Here is a 13,897-nt window from a genome sequence, read left to right as displayed (position 1 = left end):
CCTAACCTAACGGTAAGAGCGTGCGACTTTCAGTCCAATGGTCGCGGGTTCACACTCACACCCCTGCTTGCTTCAATAAGTTTTTCGGAACTTATGCACTATAGGTACGTTAAATCATTTCATACTCAATATATTTACCGCTCGACTAAAACATAAAGAGGAACACATTCGTAAAAAATTCGGACTAATCTCAATAAGACCCAATTTGTCCCTCTGAGTTGGAAGGTCAGATGGATGGCAGAAGCTTTCGTCAAAATGACATTAACACGTTAACTGGCTCACGGTTATGTAGGTATGTTAGAAAGTAGTTTTAACCTCGTGAGATTCGCCCCGAGTCGGAATCGGTTCAATAGTCGCGACAGTTATTCCTCTTAGGTACTTAATTCAGCATCCTAAAAAGTTACCTACCTAGTTAGTGTAGGTACATAATTAAAGCATAAACATAATTATTAGTTAGGGCAGGTAAAGCGTTGATACATAATTTTTCTTAATCTTACTTAATTATTCATCATTCAGAGACAATTTCAATATGGTGTTTTTTTTTTCATTGACGTACGCCTTAAACGCTGGCGAATGCGTCAACTCAAATGCAGTGCATCTCGCTATTAATAATATGTATATTAGTATAAATAGGTTATAAGTTCTCGCGGGTTTGGTTTCCGCAACTCGACGTCATATATTGTTATTACGCCTATTTTGCGTGATGGGTTAGCGGCACTATTCTTGCCAACCCGACTCTACCAAGAAGCCTAGCAGACCCTTGACATTGCCGACGACTTCTGGGTGAGCCGAGGTGTTGTGCCCGGTACTCTGTCATTCGAAAATGACGTGGGCGGCTGTCTCATCTGCCTCCATGCATACTCTGCAGAGCATATATATTGCTAATATCTGTAATACGTAGGGTTAATAGGTGTTTGTTTAATGAGGCGTGGCCAGTTATGATCCCAGCTTAGTGGAACTAACTTTATGCCCTAATTGTGCATGAACGACCTGCCTTAAAATTTAAAGTTTTCGTTCATTATTTATGTATGTGGTTAGTTTTGTACAATCCAATATTTATTTTTCCTCAGTCTCTTGTTGACCACGTTGGCTGGAAATGGTTCAAAACGTCATAATCATAATCATTTAATTGCAAATCATGTTGCAAATCATGGGATGTATTTTAAATTCATTATACGCGATATATTACTTTTAGGTAGAGAGTTTTATTTCTTGAGTAACTATCGAGGTAATCGAAGACAATAATGTGCTTATTTACAGTAAACAAACATGTCAGCAATAACTGTCATCGAGGTGAAGAAGTGGCAAAGTGCTTAAATGAAGAAATGGAGAAGGTAAGCTAAGTTACAGTAGAACCCGCTTTACTCCTTGAGCGCCACGCCTATCGTGTGCGGCGCGATATTGTGAACAAGTGGCAATAAACGAAGGTTGATTTTGTGCTGTAGCTGCGCGCGTCAGTCGAGAGGTTTAGATGAGGATTAGTTCTGTAAGGTCCACGTCAAAAACGCATCTTAACTGGAAACAACTGTATAAACAAAAAACAACACATGTAAAATTAAGCGTTAATTGTGTAAGAAATTGTATAAAACGTGATCGTATTAAACGGTTTCCACTGTTTTTTTTTTCGCATATGAGGGGAAACACCGCCATGTAGTTTATTATCTACAAATTTTTATTATCTACTATTTTCCCGGGTTAATATTTTAAAAATATACAAATCACCCCCAAATAAATTGTACCCCAAATAATAGACAGAGTTATATTTTCCAACAATTAACATTATCTTTCAGTGCGTAATCTCTATGTGGCTCATAAAAGAAACTTCGTGTATTACCCATGTATATATAATAAATAGATAAAGACTTATACATAAATACATAGAAAACATATATAACTCAGGAACCAAAAAATAACTTCCCTTATATGTACCAGGATTCGAACCCGACCTTCAGACCATCAATAAAAAGAGCGTACTGGGATTCTTAATTTTCGGCAACGCACTTATAACTCTTCTGGTGTTGCGGGTGTTAGATAAATGAATAATTTTTTAAATATTAAATATATTAAAAACTCAAAATTAATAGTAAATATTATTTTCAAGGCAAAACTTGTCAGGAAGTTATCTATTTATCATGATTTATAATTATGTAAAACTGCAAAATCAATAACTGGATACTATTTAAGTTTTAAGTAAGATAAATAAAATAATAAACTGATGTAATTGAAAATAAAACTGTTTTATTCAAGTAAATAATCCAATTTATTCACCTTATCATCAACAACTAATAAATACAATCACTATTAGTTTATAATTCAGTAAGAGATTATTTAATTAATTATTAATTAATTAATCCATCTAATTAATCAAGTAAGTACATAATTATCATAATAATTACCAACATAGTATTTACTTAACTTTCAATATTCCTTTGGCGATGATTAACTCAGTGCTGCAGGGCAAAGCAGAATGTAGAATCAGAATGATCAATAATGGATCGGTCGGTCCCTTTTATACCCATTTCTACCTGGCAACTGGTTGATCATGCCACTTGACATTCGATAAGTGACGTCACAGAAGTAGTTTCTCATGTACCTCGTCCATTTATCGAATCATGCAGAATAAAACTATTAGAATATATTTTCAATAAACTCCGTTATACAAATTATTAATCAGTAATATTAATTCAAAATATAATTACTTCAAAGTAGTTTACAAATTTAAGTAGTAAGTTAACAGACTTACTGTTTCTCTTGTCAACGGTGGTTTCGTATCGTACCTACCCACATAAATAGCAAATTCTGTAAAATTCACGTAATGTTGTGTTGTTTAAATAGTGTAATATATTATCAACATTGAACGTCAAAGAGAAACAGGTCAGTTTTATACGTAATACAATTTGTACATAGAATAACAATATTCTAACACGGGCGACGGCGGCCATCGCTTACCATCAGGCGATTCTTCTGCTTGTTTGCCTCCTATATTATGAAATGATTACTATTGTATTGCACGCAGCTGGAGCACGCAAGTAATGATTAGTTAATGACGATTAAATTTCATTATCTTACCTTTTATCCGACGTTTCAGCCAGGTTGCACTTGAAGTGGTCACTTGTTTATACTTAAATCTTGCCAGTGATCAAAAATCGACAAGTCCGTATCGGACCATGCATAATGAAGGTTTTCGTAACTGTATTAACTTATTACACTTTATCTATTGGTCCTGGGTTCGAATTCTGTTAGGAGAATTTTTGTGATAATCAGTACTGAAAGTTTTTTCCCGAGTGATGGATGCTTTCTATGTATGCATGTACGAATATATAGGTATTTATGTATACGCCACATAAATATGAATATCATCGCCTACGCCTAGGACCCATCCATAGTGTATGTTTTGCGTAGGTAGGAATTGTTCCATCTCTAAGTATGTAAGTAGGTTGCCCCAAAGATATTTATACCTAATATAAGTAAAGTTGTATAAGCTTGACGTTGTACGCTAGTAAAGTGAATAGTGAGATTAGTAGTTAGGTAAGAATAAAAAAACAGAATAATGTTTTTAGAAATGGTATATTTCTCTATGTAACGTTTTAAACAATTCAAATGGTTTTCTGAATATACTTAACTTTGTGTGACATCCAATTTTCTATATTTTGTAAGTAGCATGTTTTAATTATATAATTTATATACACACATATCATAAACCCTCTATGATGCCTTCAAAATCCGTAAATAATGGCCCACATTACTATAAACTGTTTTGTTACAGCAAATTTCTTATCTGTGAAAATGTTGTAATAGCTTCATTACTATATCAAAATCGATTTGGTAATGCATTCAAATTTCGAACATCACTGAAAAAAAAAGCAATTTGATTTGACCCCTATTCTAATATCAGTCGAGATGACGTTTTATTCGAAACCATATATCAATTTCATACAATATTGACAAATCTCGCATGTTAGTTGGTATCGAACGATATGGCAATCGACCTCGACTCTAGTTTGTCTCTGAATAAAAAAAAAACTACTACTACTACTACGGGCGTGAAATAAGTTTTCAATTGCCACCATTTAACGTACAATTTACCTTTTAATTAGTTTGTAAGTAAAAAATAATTTGTTTTGTTGATTTTAAAGTAACTATAACAAAAGTTTCGTGTAAAATTTTTCGGAGACGCCACCTCATATCCGTGAGTTCCGCCAGAGAGCGAAGTACTGACACCAATGTCGGCTGTAATATGACGTTAGTGAATATATCATAGAAAGTTTATAATATGTGTGTCGATAAAGCAGTGTCTGTAACTGTACATAATTAGGCATTATGTAGAAACTACTATTATGTTAATAGGTACTACAGAATAAAGACGACGGGAACGAGATGGAGCCCGAAAAGGAAACTGCGGTAATGGATTTTAGAAATAAATATAAAAAAAAAATATAATATAGATACTAAAAAGTACGGAACCCTCGGTGGGCGAGTCCGACTCGCACTTTTGATATGGTTCACAACAAACCTTTTTTTTGTCGCTGTAAAATATACATCACAGAAGGGACAATGAACACTATATTTTACTTCATTATAATTATTTTAATTCCTTATATGGCTCTATCCAGTATTTAATCTCGGAAGTTGTAATATTATTCATTTTAAATAAAATTATAAACCAATTTGAAAGTCTCATCATAACATTACTTATTAATTTATAATTATAAGCATATGTCATTGCCACACCCGATATGGGTAGCATGCATGTATTGAAACAATTGTTACTGGAAGACCTGATATGTACGAGTACATACATATATAAGCAATTATAATTAAATAATTAATTAAATAGTTGTCTGTGGAAAAATATACATTCAGCGATAAAAGCTTGTACTAAAAATGAAATTATTGCCAAAACTTATTTTCTTCGCAAGTGTGATGAAAAATAATCTGTGTCACGGGAGGTACTTATATAAACTGTAGACTCGAGTCATAAATAAACACTCTTCACGTTTCTATTAAGTATCGTTTATAATTTTCCTCATACACTTCTTATTTTTACGGTTATTTTCAGATAACACCCGAAACATTAAAGGTGGTTGAAGAAAATTGCCGCAAAATAACAAACGAGACTTGTGTCAAACTGTGTATAATGAAGAAATTAGGAGTTGTAAGTTGTGATGTTTTTTTTAAATCACGGATGTACATCCGGCTGCAAAAGTGCATGGACACTTTATGACTGAATTCCATTAATAGGCAATGTGGCTGCTGGGTGTACAGCGAGCTGCAAAATTGCATGATCACTTTATTAATGTATTTCATTCATAAAGTGGGTATCCCCTTTTAAATTATTTATAAGTAAAATATTTTTTTAAGAGAAACATTTCTTCAGTTAAATTAATCGTATCCTAAAGCGACTTGGAGAAACTGTCATAGGGATTATCATTGCATGGATGGGCGAAGTTACATTATTAGTGTCATAAATTGTCATATTGCTTCTAATAGCTTCTTATACTTAGTTTGTTATTTGCAGATAGATGAGCGCGGATGGTACGTGGAGAGTAAAGGGACAGAATTCATAAAGAGTATATTTCCTACAGATGTAATCATAGACAACCAAGAATCGATATTTCAGCAAATAGCTCAAACATGCAACCGTGGTAAATACATTATATTTATTTATTTAAACTTTATTTCAGTAAAGAAAACTTAATGTAGGTAAAGGCGAACTTAATGCTATGAGGCATTCTCTACCAGTCAACCTTATTCTCAAACCTGTGTGGAAATATCCCAATAAAGCGCTGGTATTACCTAACCTAACGGTAAGAGCGTGCGACTTTCAGTCCAATGGTCGCGGGTTCACACTCACACCCCTGCTTGCTTCAATAAGTTTTTCGGAACTTATGCACTATAGGTACGTTAAATCATTTCATACTCAATATATTTACCGCTCGACTAAAACATAAAGAGGAACACATTCGTAAAAAAATTCACAGATTTCGTGCCTCACACGACTATCGAGCACATTGGAAATGAATCTACGGAATTCGAAAAAATATTGTCGCTGAGCGACGAGAAAGTCTGGATAAGGAAAAAGTTACAAAATAAAACTACAACGTTGAATGATAATTATTTTATTCTTAGACTAACACAAGTATCCGGGACATAACGCATGTGAACAAACAAATTGCAAAATTTCCACACGCGTATCCAAGTTTGAATAATTGTCGCCGTGGCGCATAAGTATAGGTACATATTTCATTTTTCGATTAATAAGCAGGATATATTAATGTTCAAAGTACAAGAAAATTATTACACGACAAATCCGTAGTCAACTCGAGAAGTGGTGATCGGCAGCGGCCCATTTGCTGCAAGATATGAAATTTTCTTGACAGCAGTTTGACGCGACGAGAGATGACCATAACAGCGTTTGTCTATGTTGCACCAAACCTGAGTTCCAATAGGTACTACCAGGGTTCAGCATCAGCTATCTTGGGTAATGCTCTACCATGTGCTCATCATGACGAATCGGGTGTCCAAAACAGCGTGTGCCTATGTTGCACCAAACCTGAGTTCCGCTAGGTACAACCAGGGTTCAGCATCAGCTCTATCTTGGGTGCTCATCGAGACGAGTCCGATGACCAAAACAGCGTGTGCTTATGTTGTATTAAACCCGAGCTCCACTAGGTACTGCCAGGGTTCAGCATCAGCTATCTGCTAGCAGCCGCCAGCAACATGCTGAGGTGAGACCATTTCGTGGCACTTTTTCTTTTTTATGTTACTCCCTCTCCCTCTCCCTCTCCCTCTCCCTCTCCCTCTCCCTCTCCCTCTCCCTCTCCCTCTCCCTCTCCCTCTCCCTCTCCCTCTCCCTCTCCCTCTCCCTCTCCCTCTCCCTCTCCTCTCCCTCTCCCTCTCCCTCTCCCTCTCCCTCTCCCTCTCCCTCTCCCTCTCCCTCTCCCTCTCCCTCTCCCTCTCCCTCTCCCTCTCCCTCTCCCTCTCCCTCTCCCTCTCCCTCTCCCTCTCCCTCTCCCTCTCCCTCTCCCTCTCCCTCTCCCTCTCCCTCTCCCTCTCCCTCTCCCTCTCCCTCTCCCTCTCCCTCTCCCTCTCCCTCTCCCTCTCCCTCTCCCTCTCCCTCTCCCTCTCCCTCTCCCTCTCCCTCTCCCTCTCCCTCTCCCTCTCCCTCTCCCTCTCCCTCTCCCTCTCCCTCTCCCTCTCCCTCTCCCTCTCCCTCTCCCTCTCCCTCTCCCTCTCCCTCTCCCTCTCCCTCTCCCTCTCCTCTCCCTCTCCCTCTCCCTCTCCCTCTCCCTCTCCCTCTCCCTCTCCCTCTCCCTCTCCCTCTCCCTCTCCCTCTCCCTCTCCCTCTCCCTCTCCCTCTCCCTCTCCCTCTCCCTCTCCCTCTCCCTCTCCCTCTCCCTCTCCCTCTCCTCTCCCTCTCCCTCTCCCTCTCCCTCTCCCTCTCCCTCTCCCTCTCCCTCTCCCTCTCCCTCTCCCTCTCCCTCTCCCTCTCCCTCTCCCTCTCCCTCTCCCTCTCCCTCTCCCTCTCCCTCTCCCTCTCCCTCTCCCTCTCCCTCTCCCTCTCCCTCTCCCTCTCCCTCTCCCTCTCCCTCTCCCTCTCCCTCTCCCTCTCCCTCTCCCTCTCCCTCTCCCTCTCCCTCTCCCTCTCCCTCTCCCTCTCCCTCTCCCTCTCCCTCTCCCTCTCCCTCTCCCTCTCCCTCTCCCTCTCCCTCTCCCTCTCCCTCTCCCTCTCCCTCTCCTCTCCCTCTCCCTCTCCCTCTCCCTCTCCCTCTCCCTCTCCCTCTCCCTCTCCCTCTCCCTCTCCCTCTCCCTCTCCCTCTCCCTCTCCCCCTAGCTAATGCGTCAACTCAAATGCAGTGCATCTCGCTATTAATAATATGTATATTAGTATAAATAGGTTATAAGTTCTCGCGGGTTTGGTTTCCGCAACTCGACGTCATATATTGTTATTACGGCTATTTTGCGTGATGGGTTAGCGGCACTATTCTTGCCAACCCGACTCTACCAAGAAGCCTAGCAGACCCTTGACATTGCCGACGACTTCTGGGTGAGCCGAGGTGTTGTGCCCGGTACTCTGTCATTCGAAAATGACGTGGGCGGCTGTCTCATCTGCCTCCATGCATGCTCTGCAGAGCATATATATTGCTAATATCTGTAATAAGTAGGGTTAATAGGTGTTTGTTTAATGAGGCGTGGCCAGTTATGATCCCAGCTTAGTGTAACTAACTTTATGGCCTAATTGTGCATGAACGACCTGCCTTAAAATTTAAAGTTTTCGTTCATTATTTATGTATGTGGTTAGTTTTGTACAATCCAATATTTATTTTTCCTCAGTCTCTTGTTGACCACGTTGGCTGGAAAGGGTTCAAAACGTCATAATCATAATCATTTAATTGCAAATCATGTTGCAAATCATGGGATGTATTTTAATCATATCATAATCATAATATCTTTATTGCGTTCATGTTGGTACAAATAAATACAGGTGGAAACTTACAAAATTATGGCGCAACATGAGACCCTGTTAGGGTATTGCAAAACTATAACTAAAAACTTACGCATAAAAAATCTATACAATAATAAATAATACAATTATTTTTGAAATTTATATAGGTCAAAATACTCTTGTATGGAATAAAAACAGTTCTCAATTAAATATTTTTTCAAATTGTTAACAAATTTACCATATTTTTCCTCTTTGGTTATCTCTTTAGGTAGGTTATTGTAAACTCGTATGGTTGTCATGTGAGGGCTCTTACTACTCATTTGCAAGTTACTACTTGGTAGCGCTAATCTGTCTTTATGACGCAGGTTCATGTGATAGGTGCAATGATCTTTGGCCTTAGAATATAGGGTTGGGTGCTTTCGGATGAATTTACAGGCTTCTAAAATATATAAAGATGGTAGAGTCAATATACCGAATTTCTTGAAGAACGGTCTGCAACTATCGGGGGTTCTTATATTGGCGAGGATCCTGACGCATTCCTTTTGTAGAACAAACAGGTCTGAAACCTCGGTGCTGTTACCCCATAGAATAATCCCATACAGGAGCCAAGATTGTGTGAACGCGTAAAAAGCACTCATGGCCGTCTTTAAATCTGTTGCTTTTTTTATGTTTCTAAGAGCATAGGTGAAACTAGAGAGTTTTAAAGCAACTTTTTCTACATGCGCTTTCCAATTAATGTTTTCATCAACAGTTATACCCAGCAGACTACAATTGTTTATTTGTTCAAATTGGAAATTTAAATATTTGTAATTTAATTCTAGTGGTTCTCTCTGATAAGGTCGAAAATGAATTAAATTTGTTTTTGTTAAGTTTAATTCAAGGTTATGATCGCCAAGCCAATTTATTATGATATCGAGCGTAGTATTTAATTGGGAAACTGCGGCATTTTTATCCTGGCTAGATAATACAATGGAGATATCATCTGCGTACATAAAACACTTAATATTATTTGTATTCAATATTTTTGGTAGGTCGTTCACGTAAATCAAAAATAAAATGCACCCCAATACGCTGCCCTGTGGGATAGAGCATGAAATTTGTCTCTTTTCCGATTGTACTTGTGCTATCGTGTTCGTGTTTTTATCGTGATGGCTTATTTCAACATACTGTACTCTATTTTCCAAGTAAGATTTAAACCAATTATGAATAATACCACGGACTCCTATCCCATACAGCGTATTTAGTAGGATGTTGTGTTGTTTAAATTCATTATACGCGATATATTACTTTTAGGTAGAGAGTCTTATTTCTTGAGTAACTATCGAGGTAACCGAAGACAATAATGTGCTTATTTACAGTAAACAAACATGTCAGCAATAACTGTCATCGAGGTGAAGAAGTGGCAAAGTGCTTAAATGAAGAAATGGAGAAGGTAAGCTAAGTTACAGTAGAACCCGCTTTACTCCTTGAGCGCCACGCCTATCGTGTGCGGCGCGATATTGTGAACCTTATGGCCTCAGACTAATAACGCATAGACAGATAGTCCCCATACGGCTAACCTGCTTAAAGTGAAGCCGAAACACGATCGATGTGTGCGTGGGAGGCTCGTGTTTTACGCTCAGCAACACACACACATATACAAAAACGTGTTGCCAGTATATAGATATTTCCCTCAAAGTGGGGATTTAACTATATCCTTAACACTTGGTTATTAATAATTTTTGTGTAGATTTAATAGCAAAAGCTTTTTATGTTTATTTAAGGATTTTTTTATGCGGCAACAGAAATACATCATCTGTGAAAATTTCAACTGCCTAGCTATCACGGTTCATGAGATACAGCCTGGTGACAGACGGACGGACGGACGGACGGACGGACGGACAGCGGAGTCTTAGTAAGAGGGTCCCGTTTTTACCCTTTGGGTACGGAACCCTAAAAATTGATACATTTTTACAATTTTTTATTTAAAATGTGCATGAAATTACTAAATAAAATAATGAAATATTTAAAAATGTATAATTTTTATATAATTATAGAAGGAACTTCAATTTAGCGTATTCATTTTAGAATGTAAACGTCATGTCCCATTTTGAGGAAAAAATATTCACTACACTGGCAACATTTATAAGAAATGGCGGCTGACGAAACATTGGATTTTTGTAGTTACGATTACGTAAAAATATCACATTAAACTCTATACTTACGCGTGAAATGTAATGTAAGTCGGTTTGTTTTTATGATGCTGCGTTGTGACACCCATTGAATGCACAAACAACCATTTTTCCTGTGTTTTTGATTTTTAACCCTTAAACAGGCCTGACGCATTTTTTACTTTTGATTACTGATTCGGGTAGGTACTGCATTCACTTTCCTTAGAAATAACACAATTTCAAGTTAGTGCAAAAGATACATGGGACTCTCTCGCGGCTCGCCTGGACGCCATAAATGAAAAAAGTTCTAACTATGACACAACTTTAAAGGAACTAGAGGCCTTAAAAATTGAGAATAGTGAATTGAAAGCCACAGTTTCAAACTTGCAAAGCCAGGTAAGCAACCAAGCCCAAGTGCTCTTGAGGAACGAGGTTGAAATGCTTGGTCTCGAGGAATACCCAGATGAAAACCCTTACCACCTGGCACTGACAACGGCGGTAAACCTCGGCGTATCCCTACAAGATAACGACTTAATGTATGTATCTCGCGCTGGACCAAAACGCCGTGATAATAATGGACACATAACGCAGCTACAACGCCCTCTAGTGGTCGCGTTCACAAGGCGTGTCAAACGGGATGAACCTTCGAGCAACACCGGCTTCCGACACATCGGAAGGGAGGGGCCCAAGCGATATCTCACCGTACAAATCTTTCTGCCATTTTTCGCGGGGGAAAGGTGCACACAGTCGCACTTCTCACACACTTACATACAAAATACAATCTGTAATGACGACACAAATACATAGAAAATGACACACGTCAAAGACAAATCTTGCAAACCTCGATCTCTTTTTGTGTACGGACGAGTGACAAGTGTCACAACACGCACACTAACACATTTTCGTTGAAGTATGTTATTGTATTCTGAGAGATGAGAAGTCGGATTTGTCGCTCGACCGATCCGCAATTTGTACTGAGCGAGCAAAATCGATAAATCCAACAATTACATGAGACTAAAATATAATAATTGTGTTTGAATGTAATTAAACGTATGAAATGTAACACTTTCTTTTTGTAAATTTGATGTCCCCGACCTCTTTTTATAACAAAAAACCGAGCAAACAGGCATTTTTGTGCAGCAGTGTTCACGCGCGCGTCTGGACTCGGTCTAGTGAAAAATCCAAGTGCAACTAGTTTTATTACCCGCGCTAGATTAGATTGACGCGCTAATCTTGTACCTCGGCAGAGAGGAAATAGTGCAAATGCCGCCTCCCTTCCGTGTTGCTCGAAGGGATGAACTATTAAAGCAAGCTAAAGCTCGTAGAACACTAAACAGTAATGATATAGTTGGACAAGGACCAGAAAGATCAGTGTACGTAAATGAGCGTCTAACGAGCGAAAACCGTCGCTTATTTCGTAGCACTAGGGAATTCGCACAAACACACAAATATAAGTATAGTTGGACCCGTAACGGAGCTATTTTTCTTAGAAAACGAGATGCATCAGAAGGAAGCCCCGCAATACGTGTCCACAGCGAGGAGCACCTTGGCAAGCTATCCGAAAAAGCATCAACAGACCGGAACTCTCCATCAGGAGACTCAGCTGACCTTTCGCAGTTATCAACCTATTAGGAAAATAATGTTTATTGTTTACTCTCTATTGTTACTTTCCTTACTTTCTATTAGATATTGCTTGGTTATTCTTTTTATCTCAAGTTTGTTATCATGGTCTCACAGTAAGTACACTCATCGACACTACACACTTTATACACATACACACTTCGTTATTACACATAACACTCATCGTGGCCTACGTGCGAATGGTAAGATTTTTAATACCTATACTTTAATGCTCTCTTTGTTTACTTCCGGTTTGTCTGTTTGTCGTATGTACTACAAGTTATCGTACCTCCCAACCATGTACCCATGGCGACCTTAAACCTACTACAGGAAATTGATAGCACTTACAAGATTAAATGCCATAAGTTTTCTTACCCTGAAGAATGCTGCCAAGTATTGTCCAAATTTAAGTTAAAAATATTAAGTGTGAATATTAGAAGCTTACAAAGGAACTTCAACAGCTTTCTTGTTTTATTAAAAAGAACGGGCATTGAATTTGATGTGATCGTTCTAAGTGAATGTTGGATAAATGAAAATTCCACTATTTTTTCAATTCAAGGTTATTCATCTTTTAAAACAACTAAATTCATAAACAGGTCTGGTGGGGTGGTCATCTATGTTAACTTGAAATGGGCCCCGGTCTGCTCGGAATTAGAAGTTGATGATGCTAACTGCCTACTCGTAGAAGTACCCAATACCTTCCAAGTCTTGGGGGTGTACAGATCCCCGAGCTTCCATAACATCGATCCTTTCATTTCGTCCCTGGACTCTGCTCTCAAAAACATTTCCTCTAGCCCTTGTCTTGTTTTTGCCGGTAACCTAAATATAGATATACTAGATATGGGCGGTATTAATACTCAAACATCTGTCTATCTCTGTTTACTGGCAGAACACGGTCTTCTTTCCTGCATCGATACGGTGACTCATAATAAATCGTGCCTTGATCATATTTTTGTTTCCGGGAACTGTCAAACTGAATCCGTTATCTGCACCGCTGACTTAACTGATCATGATATCACGATGGTAGGTGTCTCTCCTAAAATACATAAACAAACCAAACTTGCCCGCTCTAGGGTTGCTATCGATTTCGAATCAGTGAGATCAGAACTTATAGCCGTCGACTGGAGCCCTGTCCTGCAAAGCTGCAGCCTTCCCGAAGCCGTAGAATTGTTTTCCACTAAAGTCTCTACTGCGGTATCTAATAATTCAAAAGTCTTAAGATTAAGCCGGTCTAAACATGTCCTTCAGCCTTGGATGACCCCCGGGTTGCTTAAATGTTCCAAGCTCAGAGATAAGCTTCATATGGATTCGCGTAGAGACCCTACTAATATGTCCAAAAAGATAATCTACACTCGCTATAGGAACTTCTACAGAACCCTTCTTAGGAAACTTAAGTCTGATCATGATCGTAATGAACTAGCACAAAATATAAATGTCCCTAAAAAGTTGTGGAACTCCATAAGGCGTATTACACACAACTCTCTCCCTTCCAAATCAGCTGATAATTTACTTCACTCTAAACCTTCCCCTTTAGAGTCCCTTGATGGATGTAACATCCATTTTTCAACTGTCGGTTCAAAACTTGCAGAGGCAATATTGCTAAAACTAAATGACACTCAGAATAACTTAGCTGCAAATGTAATTACTGCCAATTTTAATAATGCGTCAGGTTCCTTTAGTG

General features: G+C 38.8%; 1 protein-coding gene across 2 annotated transcripts in view; it reads left to right on the top strand.

Annotated features, from left to right (window-relative positions):
- The first annotated feature begins 1,265 nt into the window (after positions 1-1,265).
- LOC134798926 (uncharacterized) overlaps positions 1,266-13,897 on the top strand; it is an 80,921-nt gene continuing 68,289 nt past the window's right edge. For both annotated transcript variants that reach the window (XM_063771357.1, XM_063771356.1), the window contains exons 1-5: positions 1,266-1,334; positions 4,348-4,401; positions 5,060-5,155; positions 5,519-5,645; positions 9,805-9,878. In XM_063771357.1, coding sequence (XP_063627427.1) covers positions 1,326-1,334; positions 4,348-4,401; positions 5,060-5,155; positions 5,519-5,645; positions 9,805-9,878 — 360 coding nt within the window. In that variant the 5' untranslated portion in view covers positions 1,266-1,325. The remainder of the gene's footprint in view (positions 1,335-4,347; positions 4,402-5,059; positions 5,156-5,518; positions 5,646-9,804; positions 9,879-13,897) is intronic.

This window comes from Cydia splendana, chromosome 17, assembly GCF_910591565.1.
Source record: "Cydia splendana chromosome 17, ilCydSple1.2, whole genome shotgun sequence".
In the NCBI taxonomy this organism is placed as follows: Eukaryota; Metazoa; Arthropoda; class Insecta; order Lepidoptera; family Tortricidae; genus Cydia; species Cydia splendana.
This window is presented reverse-complemented; position numbering and strand designations above follow the sequence as displayed.